Source organism: Nematostella vectensis, chromosome 10 (genome assembly GCF_932526225.1).
Source record: "Nematostella vectensis chromosome 10, jaNemVect1.1, whole genome shotgun sequence".
Classification (NCBI taxonomy): domain Eukaryota; kingdom Metazoa; phylum Cnidaria; class Anthozoa; order Actiniaria; family Edwardsiidae; genus Nematostella; species Nematostella vectensis.
This window is the reverse complement of record NC_064043.1, coordinates 11,425,226-11,445,625: the sequence shown is the minus strand read 5'-3', so window position 1 is coordinate 11,445,625 and position 20,400 is coordinate 11,425,226. Positions and strand designations below refer to the sequence as shown.

Sequence of the window (20,400 nt, the reverse complement as noted above, 5' to 3'; positions counted from 1 at the left end):
TATACCTAGGCGACTCAGTTTTTGTGGTCAATGACGTCATTGTCACAAGCTGCCATACATCCATCCAGCCAGCCGCGATCTGCCTCGGCACAGGCCTCCAGAGAGACCAAGAGATAAAAGTATAAAAACGTGCCAGAGTAAAAAAAAATAATAAATAAGATTAAATTTAAGACAACTAGGAAAAAATCAATCTATGTACATTTGTATAAGGATAAAAAAAACATGCAAATATTTCATCTCTAGTACAAGTAATGAATATAAAGAATAACAGGCAGATTGAAAGCCATGGTATAACTAGAAAGACTACAGACAAGCAGTAGAAAAACTAGATGGTCTGCGTAGGCGTGTTGTAAACAAGGTATAAATCAACACAAGGTTGAAAAGGTATGTTAAATGCCTCTGTGAAACAGAGTAGTTGAGCTTACGTTTCGAGCGTTAACCCTTCGTACGCTCGAAACGTCAGCGCAACTACTCTGTTTCATATATATTTCATATATTTCATATAGTTTATATATTAAAAGCCAATATGCAGACCATAACATCATTTGATAATAGATCGAGAACAGAGAAAATCTACTTTCTACCTACAGAAGTCAGTACATCAGGCTTTCGAAATAAGACAAGAATAACATCAGACGCTTTCTAATTCTTTCTAAATAAACACAATATTTTAACAAATCCATAAGTCAGTACATGTATGGTCAGCTCTTGCAAAAAGACAAGAATACATCTGAATAATTTCTTAATAAACACAATATATTATAAACACAGCATGGTTAGAAAGACCTAGAGATAAAAGTATAAAAACATGTCAGAGTTAAAAAAACGGGTCAAGGCAAAAATAAATAAGATTAAATATAAGACAACTAGGAAAAAACATCAATCTATGTACATTTGTATAATGATAAGAAAAACATGCAAACATTTCATCTCTAGTTCAAGTAATGAATATAAAGAATAACAGGCAGAATCTGATAGAAATTAAATTTCATTGTGAATATAAAATGAATGTCATAATATAAAAATTGTATTTGCTTATCTACTTCTTTTGCCATGTGATTAACAACGATTAAACCTTGAAACCATTTGACAAAAGCTTGCACAGAGAAAATACTCGGGTCTTGGGCAAGTTCGAGTTAGTCATGCGTACCAGTTTCTGGCTCCACGTGAAAAAGACGAGACGGCGCAACAACGGCACGCGTCCTACTCCCGCAAGTCGGACATTTCACGTTTTCACGCTTCACGCAACAGTTATACACGTGACATTATGTCATTTCCGTGTAAGACGTCTGCACGGGTTGTTGGCGTAAACGCTCACACAAATAGTGTTCAACTGGCACGCGCCTGACCGTTATTTCATATCCGATGCGTAAGCGGAATAAGTTTAATGTCAATGGTCATTTCTAAACAATCACGCATCACACAACAAGTAAAACCTGCGAAGTTTGGGTGTAACTTCCTTAAAGCACCTAAAGAATGACGGTATTGGCCGATGGTGCGTTCCGCAATGACAAGCTTGCTTGTACGCAAGGTAACTCATTTCATGTGACGTCACGCATTTCGTCGTCACGCGACAAGATCACACATTTCACTGTCACGCAACCATGCCACGTTCACGCATTCCACTGTCGCGCATTCCACTATCACGCATTTCACAATCATGCAACAAAATACCAGTCACACATTTCACAGTCATGCGACAGTCACACAAGTGTGGCTTCGTGCTGTTCGTCCGAGTTCCACTCTAGTACGTCCTCCTCGAAAAAGGAGGGCATGGAGAGCTGATTGGTTCGCTCTAGCGTGCTTTGGATCAGATACGGCATGTTCATGTGAGAGGCCGCGCCCCGCATCGGAGCCTGATGAGTGCCGAGCGTGGACAGTGACGACGTCGAACTGTAAACCTTCGCGTTAAGATTCGGTCCTGATCGCGAATTGGGATTGTTCTTATGGTTCAGCGAGTAACTACCAGCGTTCCCCGTACTACTGACGATCGCCAAATCGCTAGTGTTCAAGTACTTATTATTCCCGCGCTTTGAGTAAAGTTTGGGCGGCCTGAGCATAGCGCTGCCGAAAGAGAACGCTCTGTCCATCCGCCCTGTGGGGCTGTACGGCGGTAACCGAGGATCGCCACCCTCACTGTGGATACTTTCCGAGCTCTGCCCCACCCCCGGGGTGAGTCGGGGACTAGGGGAACGAGAGCAGGAGTGAGTGTTCAAATTATCCCATGATGAGATCATCATACCGCGATAGGGAGGGCTCCGCTCGCCCTCATAGTTTCGTATCGTATCACTGGTATTATCCGTGAAGTCCTCAGAGTTCTCGTAACTGGAGCTGACAGAGGACGGCTTTGTTGACGAGTCGCTCCTCGTGTCGCTCCTCGTGTCGCTATCCGAGTACTGGAATGCCGGGCCGGGCCTCTCGTAACCTGACTTAGACCCGTGCATGGATGGACTGAACTGAAAGTGACTCTCCGACGGTCCCTGGTATGATCGAGTTGAAGGGCTTGGGGGGCACTTACTCCGTGGGAGCCAGCCTATTGCTGGAGATGAGGGCCCGCTATGAAAGCCCCGCTCGTGAAAGTCCCCTAGGTGCGTAATGTCCGATGTGGAGCTAGGTTTGCGTAAAGTTATACTTGTCGCCGGCTTGTACTGTCTGGGGTAGTGTGGGGAGACGAGCGGGTGTGGATTGTAGGGCTCCCCGTTAAATTTCGCGTAACCATTGCTGTCCACGTCCGCTTCTACAAAAACATATAATTGGACATTATCAGAACTACCTTATGAAAATAGAGTTCCTATGATTTCACATTAAAGACCGACTTCTGATCAATAAAAATTCACCAAATCCCCTCCCCCCAATCGTCTGCCCTTCTTAGCATTCAAAGAGCTCGAGTACTTGTTTTAGTCCCCAGTTATCCTACGTCTGGCGTTAGATAAAGGAAACCCAGCTTTTACAAATTACCTTCGTCTTCCTCTGGGTCGCTCTTCACCACGTACTCTCGCTTGAGTTTTGTCAGCTTTTCCTCCACCTGCCGTAGCTGTTTCCGTACATCAAAAAAAAATCATTTACATTTGCCCCCCAAAATGCTTGAATTAGAAAGCATTTCGAAAGGGGCACGGGGGTTAAGGGGTGAGCGCAACTATCTGGGAATAAGATATTCAGGCCCGTACCCAGGGGAGTGCAACGGCCGATGGTCCCTTTTCGGTTATCCATAGACGTGCTATTTATTAAAAAAAACTATAAAGCGTAAGATAGATCACTCCGGTATGTAGCCAAATCCGACAATAAACGTCCCGTGGAGAAACTGCAAAGGCATAAAAAAAACCCTTTTTGTTTATGGGGGGGGGGGGGTGGTCAGATTTTTATCAGAGAACTCCATACCCCCCCTGGAAAAATTAGGTCCACTTTCGGATTTCGCACCCCCCCCCCCCCCAATCCAAATCCTGGGTACGGGCCTGATATTGTTATAGTAATTAGAATGACCACGATACTGTACGAAATAAGATATGTTATAAGATACATAATAGCGATATGCTATAAGACACGTAATAGCGATATACTATAGATACATAACAGCGATATGTTATAAGACAGTAATAGCTATATGTAATAAGACACGTAAAAGCGATATGTAACAACGAATGATGAGAGTCAAACCAACCTTGCGCAATGATTTTTGGTAGGTGACTTTTCGAGTTTTCCGTACGTTTTTGCTGGCGCTTGTATCTTCAGCAAGTTTCTGTGATAGGATGAAAGAAGGGTGAAGGACGAGAGAGAATTAGTCGAGTAGACGCAAGATGCTGGATACGTGGGGGGTGGGTCAGGAGTAGGGCTGTCCAAAGATGCTCGGCAACTTTTGAACAACTTTTAGGATTTGCGGCAACTTTTCCTTTTCCGGGCATCTTTTTAAAATGAGAGCAACTATGCTGTTTTTTTTTTTCGGTTTTTGAGGATATATTCACCTCAAATGTGCACGTCAGGGCAGAATTCCAAAATGAACATTTGGTTGCTCAATCTGGAAAACTTAGGTGCGAAGCCTGTAAAGAGACGTTATCAAAGAAAAAGAGCTTTCTGACAAAGCATGTTACTTCGCAAAAGCATCTAAGGGCTAAAGCTACTCTTGAGAAGGACAAAGCGAAGGATTAGAACATTAAAAAACTTTTGTCCAAACATAGCAACATAGCACCATTTAAGGTTCCACTCTTCCAGAGGAAATGCGCCTCTATCGCTACGAGCTGGTAGAGATAATGCTCAAAGCTGGAATTCCTCTTGCAAAAGTTGATGTTTTTAGACCTTTCCTTGAAAAGTATGGCCATCGATTGACCACTCGATCCCATTTGTCAGAGTACATCCCTTTAATATCAGAGAAAGAGAAGATGCTGATAAAGACTGAAATCTCGGCCTCAAATGGGTTCTTCTCAGTTATCTTTGATGGGAGTACAAGACTTGGCGAGGCCTTAGCTATCTTATTAAGATATGTTGATCAGCAATATAAAGTCCAGCAGCGACTTGCAGAACAGCTGGCTCAGCGACTGATTCAATGCTTAGCAGTTGAATATGGCATTTTACAAAATCATCTTCTGGCGGCAATGAGGGATGGTGCTGCTGTAAATAAAGCTGCCTTGCGTCAGGTTGGGTTTTTCTTTCCCAAATGTTTTTAATGTGAAGTGCTTTTCACATACCATTGATAATGCTGGGAAACATTTTGAGTTTACAGTGCTAGAGACATTTTCTAGATACTGGAACACAATGTATTCCCACAGCCCTGCAGCCAAACTAGCTTGGAAGACAAGAACAGGGACTTCTATGATGGTGGAGTAAATATGAAGTGCTTGATTTGGTTACCCAGTACTATGGAGATGTGGAGCCCTTCTTGAGAGATAATGACCACCCCTCACCCATGTGCAGAGCCAAGCTGCTGGAGGTGTTTGATGATCCTGAGGCTACACGTGACCTAGAAATGGAGCTGGTTGCTTTGGCTGATGCAGGCAAGCATTTCGTTTCTGCCACCTATTATCTAGAAGGAGATGGGCCCCTTGTATTTTCTTGTTATGAGCGCCTGTCTACAGTAGCCCATGCTATTGCCATTGAGGCATACCGGAATGTTGAGGCCAAAGCAAAGCAGCATACTAATGATGATCCTGGTATCTACAACTAGCTGATTGCAAAGGCAAAAGCCTGCATTGCTCCATGTTTTCAATATTTTCAAAGGAAATTTAGTGTAGAATTCTGTTCTACCGTGCGTGCCTTTAAGGCAGCACGCTTGTGTTGCCCTGTGAAGGTACAGGAACTGCACCCTGCAAATTCAGCATCTGTAGAGGAGCTACAGGAGTTTGGATTTTTCTCCAATGATGAGGTTGCTTCTCTGGTTGAAGAGTTACCAAGCTACTTGGCCGCTGCAGATGGAGTAGTTTGCACCACAGAGGAAGAGAAAGTATCTTGGAGGGCAGATCATGTAGATACTCTTCCTAACTGGTCAGTGGCTACGAAGAAGATCTTACTCATCCAATCAAGCTCGGCAGCAGCAGAGAGAGTATTCAGTCTCCTACAAAATGCTTTTAGCCGACAGCAGGACAGTGCACTAGAGGAGACACTTGAAGTGTCTGTGATGCTCAGATATAATGACAACAAGCGAGTTTGAAGTGCGTGAGATGCTCCGATATAATGGCAACAAGGAAGTGTTGCCTCACTAGCCTGCATGTGCTTTGGCTATCAGCCATGTTGTTATCAAACTCACATGGACAACTCTTTCTTTAAGTTGCACTGTAAACCAAGTCGTTTCGTTTTTCATGATGCCTCTTTTATTGCATCATAATTTATATACATATTACATTGCATATTACATATTTACATTAAACTTCTAATCAATGTTTTTTTGATGTTGAAAAGAATTGTTAAGCAGCATTCTCTCAGCAACTTTGAAAAATGTAGTAAATTTGTTGGCAAATTTACTACATAAAATGGAATAATTCTTATTCCATTTTTGAGCAACTTTTTGGTATTTTTGGAGCATCTTTTTAAGAAATTTGGAGTATCTTTGGGACAGCCTTAGTCAGGAGAGGGAAGGCGAAGTCAACTGTTGAAAGTGTGTGAGTGTGGGGGGGGGGGGGGATAAGATTTGACGAGAAGTTACAGTAGAGGGGTATAACGATGCACGTTGGTCACGTGGTGGGTCCGACGAGAAGAAGTGCGTACTAGGGGGGTATTGCGTTACACGTGGTTACGGGGTGGGTTGGACGAGTCAAAGTGCGTGCTAGTTGGATATTGCGTTACACGTGGTCACGGGATGGGTTGGACGAGTCAAAGTGCGTGCTAGGGGGATATTGCGTTACACGTGGTCACGGGGTGGGTCCGACGAGACAAAGTGCGTGCTAGGGGGATATTGCGTTACACGTGGTCACGGGGTGGGTCCGACGAGACGGAGTGCATGCTATAGGGGTATTGGGTTACACGTGGTCACGGTGTGGCTCCGACGCGACGAAGTGCGTGCTAGTGGGAAATTGCGTTACACGTGGTCACGGGGTGGGTTCGACGAGACGAAGTGCGTGCTAGAGGTGTATTGCGTTACACGTGGTCACGGTGTGGGTCCGACGCGACGAAGTGCGTGCTAGTGGGAAATTGCGTTACACGTGGTCACGGGGTGGGTTCGACGCGACGAAGTGCGTGCTAGTGGGAAATTGCGTTACACGTGGTCACGGTGTGGGTCCGACGCGACGAAGTGCGTGCTAGTGGGAAATTGCGTTACACGTGGTCACGGTGTGGGTCCGACGCGACGAAGTGCGTGCTAGAGGTGTATTGCGTTACACGTGGTCACCGTGTGGGTTGGACGGGACCAAGTACGTGCTAGGGAAATATTGCGTTACACGTGGTCAAGGAGTGGGTTGAAACTTTGTACGTGTGAGAGAGGTATTGTGTTACACGTGGTCACGGAGTGGGTTGAAACTTTGTACGTGTGAGAGGTGTATTGCCTTTACACGTGGTCACGGTGTGGGTTGGACGGGACCAAGAACGTAGTCCGACGAAAGGCGTAACAGTAAATGTGAGACGAAGACGAGTAACAGGGCGGAGTACTCACTCTTGCGGCGCTGGTGATCTGGGACTGAATCTCCACGTCCATCTGCGCTCTTTTAATTTCCTCCAACTGTCCAACAGAAACAGCGATTGCGATCATTCCTCAATCCAAACTTTTCGCCCTTAAAAGTGGGGCACTTCAAAAACCCACACCTCTTCCCTACCCCCCCTCCCCCCATTCAATATGAATTGAGAGCGTTATTTCAGTAATAAAAGAAAGTCGTAGTCAATTGATTATGTGCGCTACAACATTGAGGAGGGGTGACGAAATTTGTGCCTTTTCATACGATGGAGATTTCAGGTATACATTAGAACATTTTTTATCTTTAGATATTTTAAACTGCCAAATCAGCACAAGTCCCTTTGTTGTTTTGGAAACACGGTTTCCATGGTACCCACCTCATCATGTTTGTGCCCATCAACCACCAGTTCCGAGAATTCAAACGAGGTACCGACCCTTCTTCGAATAGGGGGCAGCGGGCTGCCTACCGTGTACGGTGTCTCGGGGGGATATTCCCCAATGAACTCCTGCAGGGAGAAAAAGAGACGTTAATCTGCTAATGAAGACCAAACGATTGGCCGAGAAAAGCAGCCAATCAGCAAATACAACTGACTGGCTGAAAACAAAAGATAACGAAAATACCTCTTCGACCGCGCCTGGGTCTATTTTTTTCCCTTTTTTCTTTCTTTTTTCGCGTTGAACACCAAGTGCCGCAGGCGAGAAGGCTTACAGGTTTTGACTATACTAAAAATAAACTCCGTCCCCATTCTTTTTTTTTTTTTTAGCTGATGAGATTTAGGTCTTCATTACAATATTGTTCTCTTCTCTCTCAGTACTGTACAGTATAAACTTTCAAACCCACCGCTTCCTGGATACAGATGTCTCGGAGCTCCTCGGTCTTCTGGCGGAGTTTCTCCATCAGAGCCTCCCTCCTCGCGAGCAGCGCGGCCGCCATCTCTCGCTCTGCCGCACGTGATGAAGATGAACTCTCAGCTGTAAATTAGGAAATATCTTTACCAAACAGTAATGCAACCTGGACCTTCATAAGTACTGTCATGGTTGTACAAGCAGGATTTGAATGCAACACCTCTATTGCTATCGCATAACAGAATCTAGAGTCTTCAATGCACTAGGCCCGCATAAACACAGCCGTTTTTTTTTTTTTTTAATTTTCAGCAAACCCCATTCAGGAGAAGCTACACTCTGGTCCCAGTGAGACGGGCAACCCATCTCTTCTTTGCTTTGCCCATTAATAGAAGGCATGCTCATCTGTGAGTATTTACTGTATTTGCTTATTCCTCCTTAGTAGATACTGTATGCTATGTGAATATTTACTGTTTCCTTACCCCCATCAATAGTAGATATGCTATGGAATATTCACTTTTCTATTTACTCACATCAATAGTACATATAAGTACATATATATGCTTTGGGATTATTTAACTCTCTTTGCCTACCCCCAAATAGTAGATATCCTCTGGGATTATTTTCTTTTCTATTTACCCACGTCAATAGTACATAGATATGCTCTGGGATAATTTCACTCCCCCATCAATAGTAGATATGCTCTGGGAATATTCACTTTTCTATTTACTCCCATAAATAGTATATGATATGCTCTGGGATTATTTCACTCTCTTTGCCTTCCCCCACAATAGTAGATATCCTCTGGGAATATTCACTTTTCTATTTACTCACATCAATAGTACATAGATATGCTCTGGGATTATTTCACTCTCTTTTCCTACCCCCATCAATAGTAGATATGCTCTGGGAATATTCACTTTTTTATTTACCCATGTCATTAGTACATAGATATGCTCTGGGATAATTTCACTCCCCCATCAATAGTAGATATGCTCTGGGAATATTCACTTTTCTATTTACTCACATCATTAGTACATAGATATGCTTTGGGATTATTTCACTCTCTTTGCCTTCCCCCACAATAGTAGATATCCTCTGGGAATATTCACTTTTCTATTTACCCCCATCAATAGTAGATATGCTCTGGGAATATTCACTTTTTTATTTACCCATGTCAATAGTACATATATATGCTCAGGGAATATTCACTTTTCTATTTACTCACATCAATAGTACATAGATATGCTCTGGGATAATTTCACTCCCCCATCAATAGTAGATTTGCTCTGAGAATATTCACTTTTCTATTTACTCCCATAAATAGTATATGATATGCTTTGGGATTATTTCACTCTCTTTGCTTACCCCCATCAATAGTAGATATGCTCTGGGAATATTCTCTTTTCTATTTACCCACGTCAATAGTACATAGATAGGCTCTGGGATAATTTCACTCCCCCATCAATAGTAGATATGCTCTGGGAATATTCTCTTTTCTATTTACCCACGTCAATAGTACATAGATATGCTCTAGGATAATTTCACTCCCCCATCAATAGTAGATATGCTCTGGGAATATTCACTTTTCTATTTACTCACATCATTAGTACATAGATATGCTTTGGGATTATTTCACTCTCTTTGCCTTCCCCCACAATAGTAGATATCCTCTGGGAATATTCACTTTTCTATTTACTCACATCAATAGTACATAGATGTGCTCTGGGATTATTTCACTCTCTTTGCCTACCCCCATCAATAGTAGATATGCTCTGGGAATATTCACTTTTTTATTTACTCCCATCAATAGTACATAGATATGCTTTGGGAATATTTATTTTTCTATTTACTCCCATCAATAGTACATGACATGCTTTGGGATTATTTCACTCTTTTTGCTTACCCCCATCAATAGTAGATATGCTCTGTGAGTATTCGCTGCTAATGCTATCACTGATATCGGATGTTCCTGACGACTGGACGGAGGACGTTGAGATGGACAGTTCACGGGCCACATCCCGAAGGGTACGGTTAGCTGCTGCTTTAGTCTGTTGGGATCACAAAGCAGGGCGATAAATTACAGCAATTGCCACCCAAGACTATAAGAACCAGACACTAACATAAAGACAGTTATATTAAAAAGCAATGTAGGAACCACCTATTCATGGGAAGTCAATATATTTGATACTAAAGTGGAATGGTATTTTTATGCACACTAGTTTTTGTAATATGTCCTTTAATCGCCATTTCCTGCTCTTTGATTTCCGTGCAGCTAAAAGTTTTATTAAAGATTTCAGATTTTAATTACTGCTGTGTTTTAGTGCGAAAACTAACATGTTTACAGTCAAGCGGAGATTTGCTGAGACATTATTATCATTGCATAAGGTCAATTATTAATTTTGATTACTTAACAGATTATGCATGAAGCTTTCTTTAAATGGGACTTTAAAGCTGTCCTTGGAAAAGGTGCCGTTATCAAGGGAGTGTCCTTGAAAGCTGTCATTATAGAAAATGGGTCCTTATTCATGGTTCCTGCAGCTGAACAGCCAACAAATTAAGGCCTTTAAAATACATTTTAAGGCCTCAGAAAAGTGAAATAATATTGAAGACATTGTGTAGTTCCAGAAAATATCCATACTCCCCCATTGAGGGGATTGGAAATTCCAGGGGGGTGGGGGTTCAAACGCCAGGAATTTCCAGAGGGGTGGGGGGTCATACCTCTGACCCCCTCAATAGGGGGGAATTGATATTTTCTGGAACTACACATTTCAAGATTTTTTTGGACCCATGGAACCAATCAAGGATTGTCCTTATTGCACACCTCGACTTTTTTCTTGTCCAGGTAGAACTGGTGTTGGCTGATGGCCATGCTCCACATTGCCTTGGCAAGGGTCGACGTGCTGGCATACCAAACATGCACCATCATACTACTAGCACTTGGCTGCTGCTTGCGTCCAATTGAATTAGTCCTTAGAAAAAAAACCATTGCTTGAATTGAGGTCCAAAATAAATGCGATAAAACTATGTCATGGCATATGATACAGTAAAAGCCACTGAAAAATACCTATGTAGTATTTGATACTTTTACAGCATGCTCGTTTATCACCAAATTTTTGTCATTCTTGACATTGACCTTTTCACTTTTAACACCATGTTTTAAGCCAAAGTATTATCAGATCCAATAATAGAGGTTAGTAAAAGTTTATAATACGTCAGGGATTCTAGAATGATGGCAGCTGCTTGAGTGAGGTGGCCACTAAACAGAGGTATATAAAAACAATGTTTGAGTAACCAATATTTCTTGACTGTGGGAAGTGTCAGTTGTAGAGTTCTCACTGTATTAGTCTATAGACCTAGAGAAAAATTAGGGAACGAGGAGAGGGGAATGAGGAAAGTGGAGTTACTGTAGCTGATGTAATTGTTGTTTTTGAGTACAACTAGTATCTAGAGGTTTAGTATGAGCATAATGGTAGCATACGACTTACTATATAACTCCAGTAGGTACCTTTAAATATACGGTCTTAGTATCTGATGCTAAGGGTTGTCGTTAGACATGTTTTCTTGTGTTGTAGTCTCAACTTGACTGATTGACTGACAACTTTTTTAAAGTTAACCAGGGCACATTGCCTTTTATAGCACGTTTGCTTTTAAGGACTGGCTGCCAGAGAATTCTGTTGGTGGTTGTGAGTTAAAAGCTAATTGAATTATGATTTTGTGAAATTTGCCTAGCCAAATGGAAGACAAATTCCTAAGTGACAGCTCTAGAATCTGGTATCTGCTACTCACCTATTCCTGCTTTGAACAAACTCAAATCTAAAAATAGAGAAGGAAAAGTGAATGCACGCCTGGACAGATAAAAGCTGGGATGTGACACCTTTCAACAAGGATTTGGCCTTTGACTCTGGCATTAAGTTACTGAGAGACAGACCTCTTGATCAATGATACTCTTTGTGAACATGGAATGTTTTAAAAGTCTGCACATACCTGTAGGAATCCCTAATTTCCAGTGAGAATTTTCTGTCTCTAAAGTAGATATTTTCTATTTGGTTCCACTGAAAAAGCTGGAAAACAGAGATATATCTCATGATAACTTAATTTAAACTAGCACATAATGTACTCAGCATATTACACGATAAAATAAATGTTCTGAATCATCCCAAATAGCAAATTACGATTTTCAAGTATCTTCTATGTACAAGGAAGTAGTAACTTCAACACTATCACACTACATCTAATGATAAGTGTTTGTATGTACAGCCATATCCCTCACCTTTCGTGGTTTTATCTTGTCTGTGTGATCATATACACCTATTCCTCGAGGACTCAGTCCTAGCCACCAAGGTATGCTGCCTTTATCCTGAGCCAAAATTAAAACTGATTAGTATTAATGCCAAGACAAGCTGATTTATATGCCATATAGTAATGAGAGACAAGGACTGTCTATGACCCTGCCAGACTACCAGCAGAGATGAGAGCTTAAATGGAGCCGCATTTCGGCTTATCTGTCTGAGCAATGGTCATAAACAGGACAAACTTTAAAGCTAAAAAAATGTAAAATGAGCACTAAAAACGGGGAAACCTCCTGCTAAAACCGCGAAGGTTGGCAGGTATGCATGTAGGTCATACCAAAACACAATTTTTTTCGCATTTTTTTATTTTATATTTGATGTTTTATTGTTTATTTAATGGATGTTAGATGATTTTAAAATTATTTTAAAAAGGGAAAGTGGGGTATGTGAGAAAAATATAAGGGGAGGGGTGTAGATCAGATGATTCCCCACTGTCTAAAGATTATTCTTATTCTTCATCACAAAGTATCTTTTTCAATTTTCCACACTTCTGGTTCTTAAAAAATGGCTTAAGGCATGTCTGTTTAAAAAGTAAAACAATCCACAAATAGTGGGAAGTCCTTTATACCATTGATTAAATTTACCATTTGATTACTAATGTAAGTATTACCTTAACTTCGTAGTAGTGAACCCCATATGTTGGCAAGCTTTGAAAAATGCATAGATATCTACAAAAAAAATTGTGCGACCGTTTCAAAATATGATGTCAAAAACACTAATGATCAAGGGGAATTAAGTTCAATTACATACCTCACAATCGCTTCACCTTTTGTCTGACCTACACATAGTTTGTACCTTGTTAAAACCTTCTCTTCACTGAAAACAAAGGGGAAGCGTTAAAACAAAAGCAAAAGGCAGAAATAATATTACACAGTTCTGATTCTCCTACCAGTAGGATATAGAAGGGTGTTCTTTTAAAGTCCTTGTTGGAAGAACAGCTATCTTTTTTAAGTCTTGTTTGGTGGCTTCAACACTACATTAAACAAACATATAAGATATCCAAACAAACAGATGAACCTTAATTGTGTAAAATATTAATAATATGTAGCAGCAAAAAAAAAAGAGTCAAAGTTACCTTGTAAAATCCCCATAGACAGCCTGTAGGGGTAGAATAAAAAAAATACATGACTGATTCAGTAGTGTGGATTATGTATGGGAGCATGAAAATATATTTCTCTACCACAAACCAATCAACTAGATATACAATCCTAGTAAAAGGTGAAGATTTTTATGCAAAAAATTATGATGATGACAACAATATGTTCTTCCCTTTTTGTGGATATTTGTATACCTTGGTTATGCAATGATGGCACTGACAATACACAAATGACAACAACAATAATTTGATGGTGCATGATTAAAACTAATAAACTACTACAAATAATGACTATTCCCTTACTTGAAGAACATAGCCAGCAAGTTCAAAGACTGTCTCAGTATCGCATTGGATGCTTCCCTGGTGAAAACAATAAACAATGTAACTAGAACATCTTTTAAAAAAGGGGGGCAACTAGACACAACCCTGGCAAACTGTGTATAGGATGACAACAGAAAGACCCATAAAATAGTTTTATTTGCGCTTTGAGTTTGAGGAGTTAAGGGGAAGCTATTTATTAAGGGAAAGGCTGAAATATGTCAGATTAATATAATAAGCTAATTATTAATTTCCCAAATCAATTTCTCTTACTGCTATTGAAGGGCATTCACTCACAACAACAAACTCTCATACCATCTTTACTACATCTATTAAAGTGGACATCACGTCTAGGAAAGGTCATTTCTTGATTAAGATATTCTAATGAGTATATTTGTGGTATTGTACCAATACATACCTTGAATATTAATAAACTACTACAACTATTAGAGTGGACATCATGTCTAGGCAAGGGAATTTCTTGATTAAGATATCCTAATGAGTATATCTGTGGTATTGTACCAATACATACCTTGAATATTAATGCCCTGGCTTGCAAAAAGAATAACTCAACGGTGACTGGTTCTTTTAGAATAAGTATGTTGGGAACAAAAAACCTAGAATACGCAAACATCATGGTTAATAGAATGACAGGTTTTAGTCAAAACAACCTATTGGTCCATCTGACTAGAAGTTTTAAAAGTTTTAAAATTTAATATGTGAAATTCTGGAGTTTTCCAACAGTATTTCCTTTTTCTTTTACAATTTAACCAAGCTTTTCAGTGCTCTTATGGCTATTAGGACCTCCCTATGTCTTTCCAAAACTTAAAGAAAATAACCAGTAGGGGCCTAGAGACAATTTTTCTTTGTATCATTCCCACCCCACCCCCCATTTTTTCAATCCCTGTTATGGCCTTGCTTATGGATCTTGCCTAGAGGATTTAGATTCTCACCTAACAGCAAAGAGGAGTATCAGCGGGTCATGTCGAGGTAGCTCATGGTCAAGCACTCTCTTGTCAAGCCGTAGCCAGGTCTGTGCTCCACTTCTGAGGGAGTGAACAAAAGTGGTCAATGGTATATCAAATAAAGATCTCCACAGCCTACTCTAAAACTTAACAAAACGCGTGCTTGTAAAGATAAATGGGTCATCCGAAGGCAGGTCTGGTATATCAAATAAAGAAAGGCTTGTCAGGGGATTGTTCAGCTGAACCGCCAGCTATTTTCCACTTTTATTTGAACTAATAAAATAGTCTTAAAGTAAATGACCTATTTACTTTTAGCAGGTTTTTTATTTGTTTGTTATTATACTTTACTTTCATGTTATCTTAGCATTTCGCTCAATATTACAAAAAATAAAAATACTTAAAAATGCAACCAAAATAATGCTGCTGTGTTGTATTCAAAATAGAAAAAAGCAAAAAGACTGATTATGTTACAGGAAAGGACAAGCTAAATTTATTTTATATAAATAAGGAAGTTTGTAGTAAGAAAGTTTAGAGAAGCCTTACAAAAATATATTCAACATATTTCACAACATAAATGTTAATATAATAGATCTGAATTTCATAACATTCTTCACCATCTAAATTGTAGTCATTGCATTTGTTAAACATGTTGAACTCAAGTTGCATCAGCCACAAATTGTACGCAAACAAAGAATATCTCAATCTATTAGTTCTAAAATTAGTCATTGCTATACCTATGGTGAGTCACACTCAAATAAAGGCAAATGATGTCTTACAAGTAATTAGAAACTCCTCCATCCAACATTGTTTATGCTCTGAAAGTATATTTAAATAAAACTCTAGGGGGAATTATAAAATAGAGAGCATATTTAGTGAAGCACTTCTGTTAAATAAAATGTAAGTAAAGTTTATTTGAATAGTCGGTCAAGCCACATGCTAGCAGATATTAATCTTCACATAATGTTTGGCTTGCACAAGCCAGATGGCTAGAATACAATGGGGAAATTCTGTGCAATCTTGAGAGGAATAAATTATTTATTTTTGTTAAAACAGATAGATAGTTTACATATATTTCTTAAGTATTAAATCTTCATAAATTTCTCAAGATAAAACAGATAGTCATGCATGTGAACAAAGTTTATCTGCAATCTTTCAAACAAGAACTAAACATGACAATTCAAATGCCCAAATCTTTCACTCTCGGATGAAAGCTGTTGTTGCCAGGGAAACTCTGCATGTGGGATTTGGTTGACATGTTACAAATGAATAACATTCCAAATTTCAGTTTAAGCTAAAGAAATGTTCATGATAAGCCAGTTGAACAAACTTGCTTGGAATTATCTGCATAGCATTTGATAAGATAATTGAGAATTTTTGTAAATACATACAGATGTGAAAGGAGTTTGTGTTTTCACAGAGAAAGGTCAAATAGGTATTAGATATTTTTTTTCAATCCATGATATGTTGTGTAATGATGCAGGATTTAGGCTGGATGAGGCAGATAAGAGCATCATTTCATGAAATGCTCTTCATTCAGGCCAAAAAGGCTAGGTAATAAAGACACATGGGAAAACATTGAGCTAATTCACACCCTTGATTTCCTGAAGCAAAAGTTTTAATCTTCACACAGAATCTGAGCATAGTAAATTGTGGGCCTGCCTGAATTTCTAGACAATAAATAAATGGAGTTTATCATCATGCTACTGAGAATTAAGTGCTTAGTCTTTGATAAAAGGATTACAGTGTTTGACTTTTATTACAAGGTTCGAAATCCATCAAAGTGCAGCAAAGAATCCCACTATAATGTAACTACAGCTTGCTCTCAAAAATAAATTTCATACAATCAGATGTAGAAAAACCAATTTTGTTTTAATCAACATTACTTTTCCAATCAAAGCATAGATAAAATTAAGAATGAGTAGTAAAATTGTCATTTTTTTTGTAAAGGAGTAATTACCAGGGGCTAGGTATGTAAAAAGAAATAAACTTTTTTAGCCAACATTACTTACCACCAGATGAGAGCAACAAAGGTTGGTAAAACTGTCACTCATTATTGATTATTTTAAAGGGTTATTACTGGGTGAAACTAGGAATAAATAATAACAGGTTTTGGATTTGCTTTGGGATAGCGGTCCCTATACAGGAAGCGTGTGTAGACACTCCCTACTAAGTTCCCTTGCCTCTTTCAAATTTTATATGTTATACACCCATTCCACGGACGCAAAGGGAAATGTTTGGAATATTTCAATTGATTATTCAGCATAAAAACATAACCATTGTTTCAATCATAAGCTAATCCGTTGTACAATAGCGCTGGTAGGCCAACAGTAATATTTCGCGGTGTAACACTAATACTCCCGTTTTACGATATTTCAGAAAATTTGATAAGTGAAGTATGATAATAGTCCAGTCAACATAAGAAATCAAATCAATAATTATCATTGCATCGAAACCTCTTCCTCGATAAATAGTGTAAATTTAACTTCAAGATTATGGTAGAAGTATTGTAAAATGCTAGTCAGATATTTTGATAGGGTTTGGCGAAGTATTTCTAGCGCAATATTGAACTTCGCGTTTCAATTAAATCGAGTCAGACGAACCAAGACAGACATACATAACAGCTGAATCCGGCCTTCGGTCACAAACAAACCCAGGAAAAATGTATGAACGTTAAGACATCAAGGAGCTAACATTAAAACATTGCAAACAAGCAGTTTAGAGGCGAAAAGATTAATCAACTACTGTCGAACCCGAGCTGAAGTTTGCTTGATTTTACACATGAGGGAACTCTGACTGTGACATTGACGAAAAGTTCGAATCTCTTCCAAATAGTTTTGTCAGTATTTTAGCAACAACGATCGCAGGCTAAGGCTAGATGCAGTGTCAGCATTAGGCAGTGAGACGGAAATAACAGAAAAAAGAAACAAGAAATACGCAGAAATCGTGTCACTTGAATGTCAACAAACGGAACGTCTACAACCAAAATCACTAGCGAACTAAAGGTTGTAAACACGTTTGTTTGTGAACCGGAGATGTTTCGCGTATTCGAATACTCAGTAACACAATAAGCGGATTCTACTGCTTCAGTCAGGCTGAGAGGGTATTTAAATAACGGGAGATAAGGCCTAAAAGTCTACATTCTTACCCTTCCTCGGCGTACGATAGTCCGAAATATTCTTTCTCGTGCAGGTTAAAATGGGATGCTACCATATCGAGCAAATCACAGGACATAAGTCGAGGCTGTGGACAACATTAACACAGTCATCAAAAACCATCCAAGCAAACCAGATTTTCAAAGTAGATCATCCTTTACCTGAATTAAGAAGTCCAGTCGTCTTTCGTCCAGTAAAAAAACTTGACACTTTCGAGGTTTGCGCGCATCATTCATTCTGTACAACAAGAATATATCCTGCAAACGTGACTTGTGCTATAACATCCCCAAACATGGCGTTATAAGTAGGGGTTGTGTACTACGCATTGCTTGAGATTGCGGTGATAGTTGAGATGTCGGTCAAATGTACTCAACAACGAGCTTTTTCCAGTGAATCTTTGCCTCTTCTTGCCGGTATGCCAACCCTCTCCATATTCGACCCAGCAGTTCAACAATTACTCAACACCGACCACGCATGCGTCAGACTTGTTAATCATCAACCAGCGCCATGAAGGGTAGTAGATCCCAGTCCTTTTTGAGTGGTTCGCGGGGGTTTTAGGGAAATGATGTAATACAAACTCTTCCACGTATTATATTCTCAATCCATATAATTTTTTTGTAGAAAAATAAGTCATAGATATTCGATTTTTGTTTATCAAATTCTAGTCTTACTCTAAAAAGGCGTAAATGTTTATAGGTGTGTGGCACTTCCGGATTCCTTCAAATTCTATCGGCGCTAAATGGATCAATTGTATGCTAAATACACAACATCCTGGACGATACAAACAAGTAACTGAATCATTTCTCTTGCGGTTTCGCTGGTATTGCAGTATCACGTCAACAGAAAGATTCCCGGAGATAACGGAAGGTTAAAAATGGCAAGGGGGTAAAGGCAAGGCATGGGAACCTAGCCCCAATCTATTTTTATTTGACAGGATCTAAAATACGCAAACACGTGTCATGAAAGGTTCCCCAGGATTAGCTCTTTTAAGAAATGAATCTGGACATCCTCGCTTAGGGCAGTGGTCAGAGCTCCACGCTATCGTATCAAATGCCAATCGATACCTAGAAACTCATGAGAGATGTTCAAGAACCGTAGCTCCGATTGCATTATTGTTACGAGTGGATTGCTACATGGCTGAATTTGCGTGACGTGATGTCACGCTACGTGTCAAGGTTAAGTATCCCATGGCCTAATTCACACAGATGTAATTTATATAACTCTTCTGCAAGACATGATGACATGACCTAACCTTCTCACTTATCTAACACATTTGTTATCCTGAACAGCTATTAAACTTAATTTAATATATTTTAATGTTGAAAAAATCATTTCGTATCTTCACATCAGTGGCCATTAAAAAAAAACTTAAAAAAGAAAAATAATTTTGTAAATTGAATAGAAGAAACAAAAAAATAAACAAGATAAAAACTCTTTTGTAGTTGCTGTTTGTAAGTTTACAGTAACACCGTATATATTTTTCCGGAGCTATTTTTGTCCTTGACATCGACATGTGTGAGAAACGTACGCAAAGCGTGTTGGGCCATCTGAAACTTGAAAAGGCGCGCAATGTAAACTAGGTCAATTATTTGTTTAGGAGGCGCGCAATTTACACTATAAAAGATTATACGGGAGGGTAGACAAGGTGAATTGGTCCATTTATGTTAATGTCTTGTCACTGGATACAGATAGGAACGGACGAGAGAGTGAGGACGATGCTGCTCAAGTCTTCCTCACTATAATCCAAGTCACACACAAGTCATGACATCACCCTCCAAAGTCCCGCGGCTTAAAATGCGCAAAGCACAGTACACATTATAAAGATGCACGCAAAGTATAATTGCTCCTTTATTCGGAAGCGCGCAAGCATCAATGTTCCTCAAATTTTACGGGAAGAAGCGCTAAAAAAATGGAATCTTAGAGATTTCGCGAAACACGCTGGATCATTCCAGATTTGGGAAATGTAGACTAATTATGGGAAAGTGCGCAAAGTAAACAAGCCAATATTTAGGAAAGCGCGCAAAATATACTTGTCCATTTGGGGGTGCGCAAAATAAACAGGTCCATTTGGGGGTGCGCAAAATAAACAGGTCCATTTGGGGGTGCGCAAACTACAATGTACCACTTTTGGAGAGTTGCGCAAAAGACAATATGTCCACATGTGGAACGTTGCACAAAAGTATACTAGTCCATTTGTGGAACAATGCGCAAAATGTGCGCAAAGTGTACTCGTTCATTTGTGGAAATGTGCGAAAAATACACTGGTCCATTTGTGGGGAGTGCGCAAAGTAAACCGGTCCATTTGTGGAAAGGTGCGCAAAGTAAACTGGTCCATTTGTGGAAACGTGCGCAAAGTAAACTGGTCCATTTGTGGAAACGTGCGCAAACTGGTCCATTTGTGGGGAGTGCGCAAAGAACATTGGTCTATTTGTGGAAAGGTGTGCAAAGTAAACTGGTCCATTTTTGGAAAGGTGCGCAAAGTAAACTTGTACGTTTGTGGGGAGTGCGCAAACTATACAGATCCATTTGTGGGGAGTGAGCGAAGTATACTGATCCGTTTGTGGAAAGGTGCTAAAAAAGGAGG

The 20,400-nt window shown here is 39.8% G+C and overlaps 1 protein-coding gene across 1 annotated transcript; it reads right to left on the bottom strand.

Moving 5' to 3' along the window:
• Positions 1–186: 186 nt before the first annotated feature.
• LOC5510582 (FERM domain-containing protein 4A) lies at positions 187–18,290 on the bottom strand. Its single transcript, XM_032379765.2, has 20 exons — positions 17,978–18,290; positions 17,810–17,904; positions 14,653–14,745; positions 14,232–14,316; positions 13,685–13,741; positions 13,361–13,383; positions 13,175–13,258; positions 13,036–13,101; positions 12,896–12,953; positions 12,207–12,293; positions 11,921–11,997; positions 11,723–11,749; positions 10,758–10,905; positions 9,840–9,984; positions 7,932–8,062; positions 7,468–7,596; positions 7,073–7,138; positions 3,659–3,736; positions 2,959–3,034; positions 187–2,737 (listed from the first exon to the last, which is right to left on the bottom strand). Exons 1-20 carry the CDS (start codon positions 18,050–18,052, stop codon positions 1,704–1,706), a joined length of 2,634 nt encoding a protein of 877 aa, XP_032235656.2. The 5' UTR covers positions 18,053–18,290; the 3' UTR covers positions 187–1,703.
• Between the last annotated feature and the right edge of the window lie 2,110 nt (positions 18,291–20,400).